Source organism: Salmo salar, chromosome 11 (genome assembly GCF_965601325.2).
Source record: "Salmo salar chromosome 11, fSalSal1, whole genome shotgun sequence".
In the NCBI taxonomy this organism is placed as follows: domain Eukaryota; kingdom Metazoa; phylum Chordata; class Actinopteri; order Salmoniformes; family Salmonidae; genus Salmo; species Salmo salar.
In genome coordinates this window covers 14,822,501-14,839,824 of record NC_138301.1, presented here as the reverse complement: position 1 = coordinate 14,839,824, position 17,324 = coordinate 14,822,501, and the positions used below count along the sequence as shown (strand labels likewise).

The following is a 17,324-nucleotide window of genomic DNA, read 5'->3' as shown; positions in this document are numbered from 1 at the left end:
TGGGTTTGCATGTGTATATCCGTGTGTGTGAGGATGTGCATTTATGTAAGTGTGTGTGAGAGAGAGAAGGAGTGTCGTTTGAGAGACGAATTCATACACTCTCTATGCTAATAGGATGGCTGTAGGGGTATTTGCATGTGTGAGTGTGTCACACAACCCAGATGCTTATGTCGAGGATGAAAGAAAGATGGCTAAAACAACAGACATTATGTGCTTTCTGAAGGCTTTAGGATAAACCCTGGTGGTAATCAAGACTGTTCCGCTTTGACTCTTCCATGGCTGTCCCTTGATTACCTTTTAGCTTTATACTTTGTTGTTCCTCTGTCTCCTTTCGCCTCCTATTTCTGTCTTAATCCTCCTAATTGAATTCTCCCTTGATCCTCTCTCTTTCCCTTCATTCCTCTCCTCCTCTCTCTCTTTCTCTCTCTCTCTCTCTCTGTCCACAGCTGCAGTCGTTCCTGCAAGTGAACGTCAGCCAGGTCCACGTGGATGAGTGTGCCAACACAGACTGTGGCGGCAGCGGCGGCTGCTCCAATGTGCTGAGCGTCAGTGACACGCCCACTGTGGTGGATTCTGGGAGCATGTCACTGGTGTCGGTGACGGTGGAGTCCACGGCAGTATGCAGCTGCTCCGGTAGAGAACACGTCCACAAGATCTGTTCCTCCTATCCCAGAAACCCCTGCTTCAACGGGGGCATCTGTGTCGACACTCAGAGCGGGTACAGGTGAGAAAGAAGTCATACCACCTGCAGTGAAATGTTCACACAGGAGAAGCGGTTTAATTGTGTTTACAGTTGTGTACGGGTGAGCGGAGGTATCAAAAAGCAGCAAATAGCCTTTGGCAGCCTGACCTTTTAGCAGTCACCAGGGTGGGGGATAGGGGAGGGAAGGCTCAGATCTGTTGTTTCCCTGTTGAGATAGTGATGGTTGCCTGGAGTCTGCAACAGATAGAGGAGAATGAATACCTGGTAGGAGAATGCTTTATAAATGAGAGTCAGGGCTATGTGTGGAAGAGGAATCAATAAGTCAACTAATGCTTCAATCTTGCTAGAGGGATGAAACTCTTTGAAAGTATTTGGCCAAAAACAGGCAAGTGGCGCCGTGCGCTCGCTTGCTCGCTCACACAAATGCTGTGCTGGTGCTGAATGATAGATCAAGTGAAGTTTTCGAAAGGATCCAAGCCCCTCTTTGTGAGTCTTATCACTTAACCTACCTCCAAGACCTCTCACAAATATGAGGTACACAGCTTTTAGCCTTTTTCTCCAATTATCCAGAGCCAATAATGCTATTGATTCTCTTCACTGAGTCACAATGCCTAAACAGAGAGAAGGGGACTAACAATCCATTTTACAAGGGGGGCGAGGGGGGTAATGGTGAGGAGGAAAGAGCGCAGCAGAGTCATTTGGTACGGGGGTTGGAAGGTGAGGTGGGGGTGAGGGGTGAGGGTTAGACAACCAGAAAACATAACCGAGGCGGTTTAAATAACCTCATTAGCCACGCCCGATTATTCTGCTTCATTTCTAATTGAACAGAGTTAAACCATGTCCACAGGTCTCACCTCTCTCTCCCTCCCTCTCTCTCTCTCTCTCTCTCTCTCTCTGGCTCTCTCTCTCTCTCGCCGGCCAGGCCTTTGATGTCTTTCCGACCTGGGCTCAGCTCACTGCTGTAATCCCAGCAGTGGTTGTTTAGGAGAGAAGCTTTAGCTTCAGTACTGAGCTCTGTGTTCTACAGTACAACAGCCTTGTTGCAGTGCCATATGTCTGGTGCCTCGTGTTCCTCTCTGCTCCTCTCACCTCCTCTACCTCTCTCCCCCGGTGCCTCTCTGTTTTTGGTTCCCTCTTGGTCCTCCTGAATGAATTTCATAGTTGTGCTCTGAATGTCTGAGCGAGCTCAACGTCAAGCTAAATACTTCTGGGATCGTGTTGAGGAGGAAGGCTAAACGCCGCCGGTGATGTGGGGGGAATATTCTTTAATCTAATGATCTTTGTGATTAAAAATGCAACGGAAATGAACACATCAAAACTACCAACCTGGCCGCTACACGAAAGGAGGTATTTAAAAGGGAATGATGCATGTTTTATCATACGTCTGTGTATGTTTTTGTTAGGGTGTTTGCAATGTGGAAGTGCACTTAAATAAAAGTGCACAAACTATTTAATGAGAGCTCGAGATCATTTAAAAAATATATATATTTCATCTCTGAGAATTCATGCAACATTTTCTTTTCTGATGGAATTATGTGTCAACCAGATTGTACACAAGCACTGTGGAGACCACTTAGGTACAATAAAAACTGGAGACTGTGTCCGACCTTTGTTTTTAAATGAATCTACTCACGTTCACATATGCCGGGTTGCATCCGGTTTATACGGACCAACATCACACGCGCGCTCGCACCCAGTGCGCACTGGGAGCAGCACGAGCAGCGACGATGTCATCCAAAATCATGGCAGACATTGGACAAATTTAACAATGATTTATCTTTGGTGATGAAAGAAAATGTGGCCTTAGCGACAATTCCTTGAGTAATTCAATAGATGGTTTTGTGCACAAAGACCTAAAGTGGCTTATTAGGAATTTCCAAATCTGACTTCTCCATGTGGCCGTGTATAGAAATGGTCTTTCTGGGCCAGGAGTCAGTTAAACTGCAGTACCGAAGCAAAACTGTAGGAGCAGTCAAAACCGTGCTTCTAGACCAGAAGCCTGACCCCTTTTGGTGGAGACACACTACTACACAGCTGTGTGTCTGGCCTGAACTCTGTGAGCAGAATCAAAATCACCATATTTACTAAGGCACTGCTCTGGGGAGGTGTTGGCCATTCCTCCTGTGGATTTCACTTGTGCAGACTTACGATCCCACGGACGTCAACACAGCCACAGATGATACTTCAGTTGGAGCACGCTGACAGACCTATAACGTTAGTCTCCTGACTGAGAGAGAGAGAGAGAGAGAGAGAGAGAGAGAGAGAGAGAGAGGATGAAGGAGGATGACAGGGACACACACACACACCCCGTGCAAACACACACATCGAAAGTCCCTCGTTTGAAATCCACTAGGATTATGAGTTCATATTCAGCTGTAATCTGCTGCTGATTTGGAGTTCATGTCTAGAAAGGAGGTGTATACAGATGTTCCTGAAAAAATTGCCACACATCTTGCCCAAAATTTGAACATATGCCCAAATGCTCTTCCTGGAATTGTCCATCCAGCTTCCCTTTGAAACACGAAAGGAGGAGAAATTTAATTTGGTTCTCTGCTGTTTAATTAAAAGAAGAAAGTAAACCCAGGATTTGTGTCTAGTTGGACGTACTAAGCGTGTAATGTGCCTCGCCATTGGTCCGTACCAGAATGATTTACGCAGCCAACCCAGAGTTAATCCCAGCTCTCTCTCTGTTGCAGACACATATTGGCTTTTAACAGTTGAACTAACATTGCCAGTTTGGCCCAAACACAGGATAAAGTTGTTGATGTGTCAGAACAGAAGAGCCTCTTTGTTGATGACAAGTTGTCCTTGTAGAACTCACATTCCTCAGCTTATATTATAACTGAAAAGCCAAGAACTTAAAAAGCTGTAAAGCATTTTGAGTCTGTGAATGTAGCAAATAATTAACAATGTTAATAGAAATTCCTCACATTATACGTATTCAATTATGACATTTCTACGATTTTTGTTTCCACAAGAGAATGTCTTTATAACTGAATAGGGCAGAGGTCAATGTCAACCTCTGCAGGCTTGGGTATGTGAAACCGTTCAAAGACAAACGCAAGCCTGGTAATAGTTATGAGACAGAGGCAGTGGACGGTTGCTGAGCAGAGCACAGAGCCCTGGCCTGGTTTATCACGGGGTTGAGCACACAGATGTAGAACTGCGCAGATGCGTAAGAGATCCCCAGCGACGCAGCGCAGAGATTTAAGATTTAAGAATTAAGAAACAACATGTAGATAATCGTGGGGCCAGGATTAATAGCAGGATTTGAAAATGGAGGGCAGGGGAGATTACTCGGTCCCTTTCGAACGCTAACAAATAACATTCCCATGTGCACGCAAAGAACAGGAAATGAGCAAAGGAAAAAAAATCTTGAGTACAGTAAGAGGATTGGGCTGAAATCATGTTCCTGATATCTCTGATGGGATAAATGAGTGAGATTATTCCCTAAGACTGGGTAAATTGTTTCCAAATGGAGAGATAAGGTAGGTCAAGTTTCCAGTGTATTGACTTCAATCCCCCTATCTTTACATCTCCTTCTCTCTACAGCCTTATCTCTCCCTCTTTCTTTTCTATAAGTGATCCCTCCGTCGTGCATTACTGTCTGTCACTCTGGGAGATATGTTGATGTCTTTGATGGTCAGATGGTCTGATGGTGTAATACAAGCCTTGTTTGCTGCTCGGGGCCTAGTCCCACTAAGCCGTGACCGTGCGTGCACACTACCTCCCATTCCATGTGATAGTGGTCAGGTAGACGCATGGCTCCAGGCTGTAACCACATCCAGATATCACTGGACTCAACTTCCTGACCGTGCGTGCACACTACCTCCCATTCCATGTGATAGTGGTCAGGTAGACGCATGGCTCCAGGCTGTAACCACATCCAGATATCACTGGACTCAACTTCCTGCCTCTCCACAGTGAGATGGCATTATAGTGTCACTATAGGATCCTGTTTGGTCAACCTGAGCCTATAGGACCTTCATCAGAACCAGTGCTCCTAGAGCTCCTAGACCAAACGTACTTTCATTCCTCTGCGTCATGGTCGGGATACCATGTTGTTGCTGTTCTGCAACGCTGTTGTCCTCTCCCCTATAGTATAATAACGTATGCTATTTAGCAGATGCTTTTATCCAAAGCGACTTATGCGTGCATACAGTCCTCTCTCCTCTCTCCCTTTTTGCTACGGTGTGCCTTCTGAACGTGGGGTGTATAGCTTTGATTACTGCGCCTGGTTATTAGAAGAAGCATGTTATTGTGTTAGCGCACGGCCCGCCTGCCTGTTTCACTCCTCCCGCATTTGCATGTCTGCCAGGTGCCAGGGGGGGACTATCATTTCTGACAGTCTCTCCTTTTCAATCTGGGTTCAGAGCACAGACTGGGAAATGGGAAAGACTAAATGCAAGAGTGTCGGATGTGGCAGCCAGGCAGCCAGGAGCTCTTCTCTCTCTCTTCGCAGCACACAAATGAGAGAGGAACGAAACGAAGGGAGCATGGCAGCCTGGAAGACTATTATTAGGCTGCTGTGAGTAGGGTGATGGAGAGGGAACCGGCTGAGAAAATAGCTGGGCTTCTGACTAAACTAACTAGAGAAAGCCACACTTGATTGATGCCACAGGATTGCCCGTGTGTGTGTGTGTGTGTGCCAGCTATATTAGCTGTCTCTACAACAGGTGGATACAGTGGGGTAGTGTGTGTATGTGTGTGTGTCTGTGTGTGACAAAGGAAGACTGAATGAAGGAAAAGGGATGACAGAATAACCTAAGGGAGGAGTGCAGCTGTGCTCAGTTGCTATGTTGTTAATAGTGATGGATTCTCCCTATGGTACGGCTGATAATGAGAACATCTGCATGAGATGTGGAGTGTCTCTCAGAAGGAAATCACTAGAGGCGAAAACAGTAGTTGGGAGAGCAAGACAGACAGAGAGAGCGAGAAAGCTGAAATATAGTGTTCTCCAGATTGTGAGCAGTCCTTGGGGGCTAATATAGACTGCTAGATGCTTAGTTGGGATGTACACTCACAATCTTTAGTTGTTATGCAATTGAGAACAATTAGAAGCAAATTGTGTGTGTGCGTGCGTGCGACTGCAAGTGTGTGTGCGTGCGTGCGTGCGACTGCAAGTGTGGTTAAGCAGAAGCAGTCCATCCCATCCCGGCCTCAGCAGGGACACCCTGATAGAGCAGTCTTGCGTGATAGATGAGGGAATAACTCAATTGCTTTGTGTTATTCTTTTTTTGTGATGTTCCTCCTCCTTGTTATTTTGCCCTAGATGCCAGTGCCCTGCGCAGTTCGAGGGGCCAGAGTGCCAGCAGACCAAACACAGTTTCCATGGCAACGGCTATGCCTGGTTTCCTCCCATAAGGCCTTGCTTCGAGAGCCGTCTCTCCCTGGAGTTCGTCACGGAGGTTGCAGATGGTCTGCTGCTCTACAGCGGGCCCCTGGCCCAGCTACAGCCCTGGGACCTTGAGGACTTCATGGCCATAGGTACATATCTACTTATCTACTCACAGAGGAGGGGGACAGGAATACAGGATAGAGGAGAGACAGGGTAGAAGGGAGGGGCTGCGCATGCCTGCGTCAGTGTGTGAGTGCTGGTAATTGTGTTTGCGGTACACCGTGATGGCGCGATAGAGATAGGAAGGTTGCACGAGGCAGAAATGCTCAAGTCGTCCTCTAAACAACTCTGTCTGAATTTGCTGGTTTAATATAAACAAGACTACTAAGGTTATTTTTACACGGAGATTTGTTGTGCCAACGCTGCCAAATGAGTTTGGGGGTGGAGGGGTTTCTTTGAAGGGGGGTCAGCGTCAGCCTACACACAGCTCCTGAGGCCTTTAATGAGTGTACACTTGGTGGTAAAGACTGATCTGTGTGTGTGTGTGTGGTTGCAGTGTGACAGCATCAGGTCTTTAGGGGTTAATGAGGGGCTCATTATGAAAGTAAAGGCTTATTTGTCATTCATTCCAGAATGTAATTACAACGGGGTGTACATATTTAGAGCTTTAATGAACTTGTTGAGCTAGGTAGACGTGCTTAGCATACATTCTCAAGTTAAGGTCTGGAGTAAATAACATAGGATGTGTGTGTGTGTGTGTGTGTGTGTACGTGTTTGTGGCTCCATTTCACTTTATGGCTGCTTTCGAGTATTAGCACTCGATTCAATGCTGGAAGACATTTTGTGTGTGCGTGTGTGCATGTGTTACTCACAGAGGAGGGGGTGCGTGTGTGTGTGCGTGTGTGTTTGAATGGGAAACAAAGGAGAAAGGATACAGTAGAACTTTCAAGTGTCAAGTTTCAATGTTTTTTTTCGCCACATGCACATGCGTAGGACAGTCTTCAGTCTGCAGTCTCGACAGTCTCAACACGATGCATAGTTAGTGTGTCGTACTGTGAAGATGTAAAGATGTCTGCAGATGCTGCAGTAAGTCAGGGTTTCCCAAACTCGCTCCTTGGGCCCTTCCTGGGTGCACGTTTTGGTTTTTGCCACAGCACCACACAGCTGATTCAAATAATCAACGTCCACAGCCTCACAGCCCAGTCCACAGCTGCTGGGTTTGGAGGGAGAGACATAGTCTGAAGAAGAGAGACAAAATCCAACAAAGTCTGTGTCACATGAGCTTCCTATTCTTAATCTAGCACTGTGCGGACAGTGCGGAAAGAGATAGTGACAGGGAAGACAGAGGGGGATGAAGAGAGCATGGATAAGATGTGTAGAACATTTTAGAATTGCAGGAGGGAGATATGGCAGAAAGGCAGAGTGGAGATGGCAAGTATATACGGCTGAGACTTAAAGTGAGAAACAGACAATAATTTAGCCCAACGTCTTTATATTACTCTCACCCACAGGTTGACTGTGTCAAGCCTTATTATTTCTCGCTGTTTAGCAGCGCAACCTATTAAACCTTCTAATTTCCCACTGCTTCCCGGCCCGTATCTCCTTATTAAAGACGGTGAACGGCTCGCTGGCTGCCTCCTGCAGCCCTGCCCACTCACTGTCTGTTCTCCGCTGTGCTTTACCTTGCTGTGCTGTTTATCCCCCCCATGGGCCTTCGTACCAGGCATCACCACCACTAATGTGGCATAGCACGGACCTGCCTCTGCAAAACACCCCTGCATGTCCTACATTCTCTGCTGTTCCCCTGGGATTATAGGCCCAATGTAGCCATTTGTACAGTATATCAATATCGAATCATTTCTGGGTAACAATTAAGTAGCTTACTGTAGTAGAAATAAACAAAAACAGCTTTTTAGCAAAAAACTACCGTATTTCTCAAGCAATAATTTTGCTAGGACTGTTTGGGAGTTGTCTGAGTGGGGAGGGGGAAATTGAAAACCAGCTGTTATTGGCAGAGAGGTTTGGAACTCTGTTATTCATCTATTAACCTATTTACCACCTGGTGATGTCACCAGGCAAGCCAAAACTCCACCCATGCAAAACATGCTGATTAGAAGGTCCTTGGTAGATTGTATTTTCAACCAGCAACTATCAGGAAATAATATAATTTTTTTCACGCTTTTGCACTGTTCGTTTCATCAGCTGTTGCACAATATGATACAAAACACAGGAGAAACATAATTCTGACCGAGCCAGTATGGCAAGAAGCCTGCGTTTAAAGCCGGGCTGTTCAAATTCAGGTCCTGGAGGGCCGAAACACTTCTGTTTTTTGTTTCTACCTGGTAGTTAATTGCACTCACCTTGTGTTCCAGGTCTGAATGAGTCCCTTATTAGAAGGAGAGGATGAAAACCAGAAGTGTTTCTGCCCTCCAGAACTGACATTGAACAGCCCGGGTTTAGAGAGAATGGCATCCTATTCCCTTTATAGTGCACTACTTGACCACAAAGTAGTGCACTATAAATTGAATAGGGAACTATTTGGGATGCTGCCAGTGTCTGTTACTGCCCAGCTTGGGCCCGTATGAGATTGCTGGACAGGTCTGAGGTGATTTGTTCTGGGCCAGACAGGGAACTGGATGTTGCCCTACCAGGAAGGTAGATGTCTTTGGTTCTGCTTGTTAACTTTTCCATGGTTCATAATCTTTGTCCCGGTCTGATGTGGGTCAGATAGCTATGTGCTTCACACTGAAAGCATTATATTGAGTTATGGATGTGTATAGTGTAGGTTTGCAGGGCATATGGTATCTTTTAGAGTGCCCATTGGTCTGTCCTCACCTCTAAATGGAATCTGTGTTATATTCCTCTCTAAATCCCGCCAGAGATCTAGACCCTGTCTGTGTTGTCTGCTGACTTTGACTGCTGGAACAGTGAGATCATAGTTAAATGAGTCGCATTATTGTCAACTCCCCCTTCTCAAGGGTACGAGCCATGGGGCTGAGCTTGTCCAATCAATAGACAAATTAACCGGACAAATTACATTTGGGTGATTACGTACTCCTGCAGAATGGGAAACAGGCTCTCAGGGCTCGGCTGGGGATCCTGTTTACACCTCGTTGCCAAGAGTTGCATCCAGCTCCGAGGATAGAGCAGAAAGAATTTCATCACTCACTTTGTCTCGTTCTGACCTGATGGCAGCCTATTTATCATGATTTTATATGTGTAATTCAGCTTTTCTTAATAAATGCAACTAAAAAGCCAGATGTTTCAAAAAATGTAATGGTATGGAAATAAAGTCAATGAATGTAATGTTTATTTGCTTGCAGCATGTAAGCCAATTTATAACAGTCAAGGTTATTGCATTTTTTTACCCGTAATAAATTGAATCATAATACCTGGCTGAATGTAAACATCTCAGGCATTTTGCATTGGACTATTTTTTACATATTTTGCTTTATGCAGTACTACTGTTGATGGTCTCAGAAGGAACTGAGAAACAGGCTGACTAAGAATGAGATGAATCTCCCCCCCCCCCCCCCCCCCCCCCAAACACGCACACACAACCCCCCAACACACACACACATATGTAGACACAGCATCTGGCAGATGAAAGCGAGCAGAGAGATACACTGAGTGTGAAACGCACATTACGGTCAATTTGCAGAAACCTGTTTCACAGTCTTTTAGCGCCGCGCCCGTTTCAAATACCGCTTTTAAGTTTGGGTCCTGTTTCCTGGGGGTATGGGGGTGTTTGCTGACAGTCAATTTATATTAAAGGCACCACAGTCACAGACTCTCTTTCTCTGTTGCTGGGCTGCTGATTTGTATATACTGAGTGATTTGTAATGCTGTTTATGCAGTCCATATTCTCCCGGCCTCAAACATATTCCCTTCAGGCCTTCAGAAAAGAGGCCATTTTTCATATTGAAGTGGGAGTGCCATGCTATGGGGGCTGAGACCCCCTGGCTTCCCCCTCACCAAGACGCTCGACAGGGAAGGTTCATCTGCAGGGATGTCGAGGAGGAGACCATGATGAATAAGGGATGAGGAGGGGAGATTAGCCGTGACCGTGCTGAGTCCACCAACCGGAGTTTAAGAGCGAAAGCTTGTAGTAACCTGAGTACACCCGGGCGTACTCTCCCTGTCCAAGATCATTTGATACGGCACAACATAAAGCCCATTTGGCCTGTCTGCCCACCATTCAGCCTCCCTGCCTGACCAACACAGCACAGCCCAGCCGGTCCATGCCTGTGGAAGTTCTCCTTTCAGGCACTCAACATCCCTCTCCTCTCCTTCCCTCTCTCTTTTCATCTCAACCAAGCCTCCACCGTTCACACCTGTCACCCCACAGTCTGTTCCCTTTTCTCCTGAAATGTCACGTCAGTCCCAACAAGGAGGGTCGGGACCCTTGTCAGATTGAGATACCCTGTGGGACAGTGTCAGTCTCTTGCTTGATGGTGGTGGCCACTGTGGGCCTTTCACATGAAAAGGGCTTTTCACTCAGGCTTAGGCTGGGCTCTGTACATCAGTGACTTACTGCTAGCTCAAAGTAATCTCTGCCTGAGCACAGGTTGCCTACTGGGAATCCACTGTGAGAACACTGCAGAGAGACAGGTGGGAGAGGGAGAAAGAGAAAAGGTTGGGGTTATAAAAGAGAAAGACACGACAAGCCAGATAGAGTGACTGTCATGGAGAGAGGCAGCGTGGAAGAGAATGGGATGACGAAAGCCAGATAACGATAAAGACCTATAGAAGAGGGAGAACAACCCTCTCTGTTGAAAACGGAGCATTTGCGAACCTAGAAAATAGAGCGACGTGGAGTTTCTATTTACAGCGCTATTCTCTCCTGAACTCTTAAACTGTGGATGTCATGTTGATTTATGGAGAAACAGTGGTTGGTTGACATGTTGTTTACCCATAATCCTTTGCAAACAGTATAAAGCATACAACGAGTCTTAACTGGTTCATTAATTTTTAATTTCCCATTTGACTAAGTCAGAAAATAGAATCACTTTTTAATGTTTATTGTCTTATGGTGGGGGGGGGGGACATAATTGCATAGCACCCGGCACTGTTGTAATCCTTATTGTGGAGTGAGCATGATGACGACGGACTGTTAGTTATATTTAACTGGTTTACTATTAGCTTTGCACCTTTTACTGTTGTTGTTTTTCAGGTTCTAATACTGGCCCAGGTTATTAGATGTCATTTTAAGTACGTCATCGTTCTGAACAGACTGCTGAAAGCACTGAGGTGGTGCCTGATTTTACTTTAGCCTAGGGTTGGGTGAACACACCACTCTTACAGAATTTCGACAATTTTTTTTATTTTTTTATTTCACCTTTATTTAACCAGGTAGGCTAGTTGAGAACAAGTTCTCATTTACAACTGCCACCTGGCCAAGATAAAGCAAAGATAAAGCAAAGCAGTGTGACGCAGAAAACAACACAGAGTTAAGTTGACCGTAGGTCAGTTGACTTTGATTAGTTGACTGTGCTTCGCTGTGGTTGCTTGTTCTTGGTTTGTTGCAGTGATCAGATGACATGGGTGCAGAAGTGACGGCCTCAGGATGAAGTGGTCTGTGTGTGGTTGTGTCTGATCTTCCCTGGCATTAAGAGTATGTGATGGGGGTTTTTGGATGGTCATCCCTGGGGATGTAACCACCATGTGTGACCTCATGTCGGTGTCCTCTCTCTCTCTCCCCTCAGAGCTGATCGATGGCACTCCCACACTCAAGATAAATCATGGCTCGGGCACACTGGTCTTGCAGTTGCCAGGCAACGTGAACGTGGCGGACAGACGGTGGCACCGTCTGGATGTGAGGAGCAACAGTAAGGTGGGTGTCTGAAGTCTGAGCTGCTGCCAAGCTTACCCCCCCCCCCACCCCACCCCACACACACACACACACACACACACACAGAGACACACACACACATCTCCCCCAACACTACCCATATGCTGTTCATTCTTATAGAACTCTGGGGGAAGTTTAATGCAAACAGGTGGTGTCTCTGCTTGACTAGTCCTGTTTTCATGACATCGTCTGGAGAAGTAGGAGGGTTTGAGTGGTTTGGATCCAGGGGAGATCGAATGGGTACCTCCTGAATACATTACTGTGTACGGCCGCCGTGGCTGTATGACAGCGCTAACAACAACTTTGTTCATCTACCAGGTCTGAAAAACAACCTCAGGGTTATTCGGGAAATGGTCAATGTATTATATAAACAGTGTCATACAAACACTGTAATAATATTTGTATGCCATTCACAAACTCAAAATGAATGCACCTGAAGGTCTGCTATGAAATAACTTGTTGAATATGCTTGTTGAAAACAATGAACTGGTTTTGAATAGATGTTGAATAGGACCTTTTAGAAGCAAATTAGTTACATTTGTATGGTTAGTTAGTTCTTGCAGTAGAATATAGTACAGGTAGATATTTAAAATGAATTATTGGCAGTAATGGAGCTCATATTAGATTGGTGGGCTAGCCAGTATCTGATGTCTTGATATTCCTGATGTCTTGATATTCCTGATGTCCTGATATTCTGGATGTGCTGATATTCCTGATGTCCTGATATTCTGGATGTCCTGATATTCCTGATAGTCTGGATGTCCTTATATTCCTGATGTCCTGATATTCCTGATAGTCCTGATGTGGTGATATCCTGATGTCCTGATATTCCTGATGTCCTGATATTCTGGTTGTGCTGACATTCCTGATGTCCTGATATTATCTGATGTCCTGATATTCCTGATAGTCCTGATGTGTTGATATTCCTGATGTCCTGATATTCCTGATGTCCTGATATTATTTGATGTCCTGATATTCCTGATGTCCTGATGTCATTATATTCCTGATGTCCTGATATTCCTGATGTCCTGATATTCCTGATGTCCTGATATCATTTGATGTCCTGATATTCCTTAATGTCCTGATGTCATTATATTCCTGATGTGATGATATTCCTGATGTCCTGATATTATCTGATGTCCTGATAGTCCTGATAGTCCTGATGTGTTGATATTCCTGATGTCCTGATATTCCTGATGTCCTGATATTATTTGATGTCCTGATATTCCTGATGTCATTATATTCCTGATGTCCTGATATTCCTGATGTCCTGATATTATCTGATGTCCTGATATTATCTGATAATCCTGATGTGTTGATATTCCTGGTGTCCTGATATTCCTGATGTCCCGATATTATCTGATGCCCTTATATTCCTGATGCCCTTATATTTCTGATGTCGTGATATTCCTGATGACCTGATATTATCTGATGTCCTGATAGTCCTTATATTCCTGATGGGCTGATATTCCTGATGTCCTGATATTGCTGATGCCTGGATATTATCTGATGCCCTTATATTCCTGATGCCCTTATATTCCTGAGGTGCTGATATTCCTGATGTCCTGATATGATCTGATGTCCTGATATTTTCTGATGTCCTGATATTATCTGATGTCCTGATATTCCTGATGTCCTGATGTGTGTGCGATATTCCTGGTGCGTCCTGATGGCGATTCCTGATGTCCTGATATTCCTGATGTCCTGATATTATTTGATGTCCTGATATTCCTGATGTCCTGATGTGTTGATATTCCTGGTGTCCTGATATTCCTGATTCCCGGATATTATCTGATGCCCTTATATTCCTGATGAGCTGATATTCCTGATGTCCTTATATTCCTGATGTCTTGATATTCCTGATGTGCTGATATTCCTGATGTCCTGATGTGCTGATATTCCTGATGTCCTGATATTCCTGATGTCTTGATGTTCTTATATTCCTCGTGTCCTCATATTCCTGATGTCCTCATATTCCTGATGTCTTGATGTCCTTATATTCCTGATATTCCTGATGTCCTGATATTCCTGATGTGCTGATATTCTTGATGTCCTGATATTAGCTGATGTCTTGATATTCCTGATGTCCTGATAATCTGGATGTCCTTATATTCCTGATGTCCTGATATATCCGATGTGCTGATATTCCTCATGTGCTCCTGTAGGAGGTACGCTTCACACTGGACCGCTGTGCCGGGGCCACCATCATGGAAATGGAGGGAGTGGGCAGCTGGCTGACCACAGAGGACCACTCATCCTGCGAGGTCACTGGGGTCACGCCCAACCTGGACAGGTAGCCTACTCACGCCTCTCTCTCTCGCTCTCTCTTGCTCTCTCTCTCTATTTGTGTCTGTCTGTTGCTCTCACACTCTTTCTTTCTTTCTCTTTCTCTCTCCCTCTAGCTCTCTGTCTTTCTCGCACTCTTTCTTTCTCTCTCTCGCTCTCTTTCTTTATTTCTCTCTCTCATTCTCTCTCCCTCTGCCTATCTGTCTCTCTCTCTCCCTCTCTCTCGCTCTCTCTCTCTCACGCTCTCTCTCTTTCTCTGTCTCTGTCTTTGTCTCTCTGCTCCTTCATACAGAATACACACCTTTCACATAGTCAAACTCAGAACACCGGATTGGTGGGGGACAAGGCTATGTATTACGGGTTGAAAAAAGTACTGCAGTAGAAAATAGGAATGGATAGGTGTATGAAAAGATGTACTGATAGTGTTGTTATTTTATTCCTCAGGCACCTGAATGGGACCCAGGTGTTACAGCTGGGTGGAGTCAATGAGAACCTGCCCTATGTCTACCCGCAGTTACAACACAAACACTTTACTGGCTGCATCCGGAACCTCATTGTCGACAGCAAGGTAATGCTCGCTACAATGAATTGCTTCCAAATAGCCTTGGGAAGCAATTTAGTCCTTATACAACACATAACATCTCCATTGTAAAGAGTTACACTTGTACTGCAGGCAGAATGGTGTTGTTAAACTGCATACAGCATCTCGCATAAATGCTTTCAAACACTTTCACACCTTTCCCACGGACATTGTCACAGCAACACTTCTGTAGAAAAGGTATGCTCCGAGATCGCATTCAGCGCATATCCACTAGACACAGTCTGAACTGGTAGATACGTCACTATGGCAACAGTAGTCACGGGGAGGACAGCGGTCCTTCTGCCCATGTGACTCCATGACACTGTGTGACACTGGGAACTAAAGGTATTTGTCACTAAAACACTCTCCTGCACGCCCGCTGGCTACAAAACGTAGGGCTGAGGTTCGATACAATATTCATAGATCTCTGATTGTAGAGTGGAAAGACTGGGGGCGCGGGTGGAACATGGGAGAGAGGGGGGAGACAGGAGGAAAGGAGAAGGATGTCTGTGCCATTGAACTTGTTCAAGCGTGAGGCAGGGGTGAATGTTTGGGCAAGAGAAGGGATGGCGCGGATGTTTAGATTCTGTCGTCGCTTCTCTCTCTCTCTCTATTTGTCTGTATCTCTCCTGCTCTCTGGTACAGATGAACTATACTATGGGTCTGCAGCCATGCACTAATGGGTTTCATTTAAAAAAAAAGAAATGATCAGTAAAATGAATGTGAAGAAAAACCAATCTAGATGAAAACAGCCTTTTCTTTATGAAAGCGACTTGTGAAAACATTGATGCTTTCACTGAAAGCGACTTACATTGATGCAAGCATACCATTTTTCATATGGGTGGCCCGACGGGGAATCGAACCCAAGATCCTTCCGTTGCAAGTGCTATGCACGCAGGACCACACATAAGCAAATGATTAGCAAGTCTAGTCTTCTACATCTCTCCAACTCTGTTCCACTCTCTCTATCCATCTCTATATTTCTGAGTGAGGCAGAGACGGGGTGCTCACGACTGGGAAAGTCTGCTAATTATGTTCGGTGGAAAAAAATGTGATCGTGATTGGCGTCTCACGCACATCAACGAACACACACCTGCGCACATACTCCCGTACACACAGCGATGTATGTTGGATCTTTGAGTGTGCGTAGTATCTCTCTGTAAATGAGTATTGACCTCCGTCTTGACAAGGATCAGACTTGGAGTGCCCAGCTCTATGGTGAGGTCAGAACCAATTTGTACTGTTTTGCAGATTGGCTCACCGGCTACCGTGGTTTACGAGCAGTCAGCTCCGCTGAATGGTGGGAACTCATAAACGGGGAGATTGGACATATTAATGTCCTTTATTGTGAGCAGGATTTAAGATTTCAAGGTGTTCCTGTCCTTTCACAGCATTGCCCTCCGCCAGCTCCTTTGTGTGCCTGTGGATTGGTTTGATCCTACGAAAACCCAGTCATTTACATTCCAAGAAATTGCATGAAAGGCGAAAGCATAAAGTTTCAGTTTTTTGGGAAACGAACAATTATTATTTCGTTCTCTCTTTCCCTCTCTCTATCCATCTCCTTCTCTCACTTGTATCTATCCCTGTGCCTCCCTTTTAACCTGTCTACTGCTTTCTCCCATTTCTATCTTACACCGTACTATGTAAATATCTCCCTTTGGCATAATATCCTACTCCCCCTCTCCCCCCTCCATCTCTGTCCTCTCTCCCCCTCTCCCCCTCCATCTCTGTCCTCTCTCCATCTCTCCCCCCTACACAGTTCTATGACTTGGGCACTCCAGCGGACTCTGTGGGCAGCTCCCCAGGCTGTCTGACTACGGATGGGAGCTGTGTCAACGGGGGCATCCCCTCCTGTGGCCCTAGGGGGCGCTGCCATGGAGAGTGGGGCTCCTTCAGCTGCCAGTGCATACCGGGTTACACTGGGAATCAGTGTGAGCAGGGTACGTACCTCAATGCCAGCACCGAGACCAACGTGTGTGTTGAGTGCTTGTTTGGAGGTCATGCGTGAGGGCATTGATGAATTTGATTTTGTTCGATTAGATGAAATGAATGTTCGTGAGATGAAATGGGTTAATGAGTGCCTGGGTGCAGTCAGATAGCTATCATGGGGAAGGTGTGTGTGCGTCTGTGTTTCAACTTTCGTTAGTCGTATGTACAGGACACACATGATCTAACGAAATGCTTACTTGCAGGTTCCTTCTCGAGAATAAACAACAATAAGAAATAATGATGAAAGATAAGAATACCAAAATTAAGTAAATGGCTCAGTAGAATAGAATACACATTTTAGCATAAGTATAATACAGGAAGGCACAATTTATAGACCAATATTTACACGTTTTGGGGAAGGGATGACTTGTGTTTAAATTGTCCAGTATACGTCTGGTAGCAGCAGATGTGATGTGATGTGTGTGTGTGTGTGTGTGTGTGTGTGTGTGTGTGTGTGTGTGTGTGTGTGTGTGTGTGTGTGTGTGTGTGTGTGTGTGTGTGTGTGTGTGTGTGTGTGTGTGTGTGTGTGTGTGTGTGTGGTGAGTGAGTGTATTTGTGCTAAGATGTGGAGAATCAG

General features: G+C 45.4%; 1 protein-coding gene across 1 annotated transcript in view; it reads left to right on the top strand.

Annotated features, from left to right (window-relative positions):
• si:ch211-186j3.6 (neural-cadherin) overlaps nt 1–17,324 on the top strand; it is a 232,342-nt gene that overhangs the window by 193,034 nt on the left and 21,984 nt on the right. Inside the window, exons 22-27 of the mRNA XM_014126570.3 lie at nt 447–724; nt 5,976–6,190; nt 11,747–11,874; nt 14,058–14,185; nt 14,623–14,746; nt 16,518–16,698. Coding sequence (XP_013982045.2) covers nt 447–724; nt 5,976–6,190; nt 11,747–11,874; nt 14,058–14,185; nt 14,623–14,746; nt 16,518–16,698 — 1,054 coding nt within the window. The remainder of the gene's footprint in view (nt 1–446; nt 725–5,975; nt 6,191–11,746; nt 11,875–14,057; nt 14,186–14,622; nt 14,747–16,517; nt 16,699–17,324) is intronic.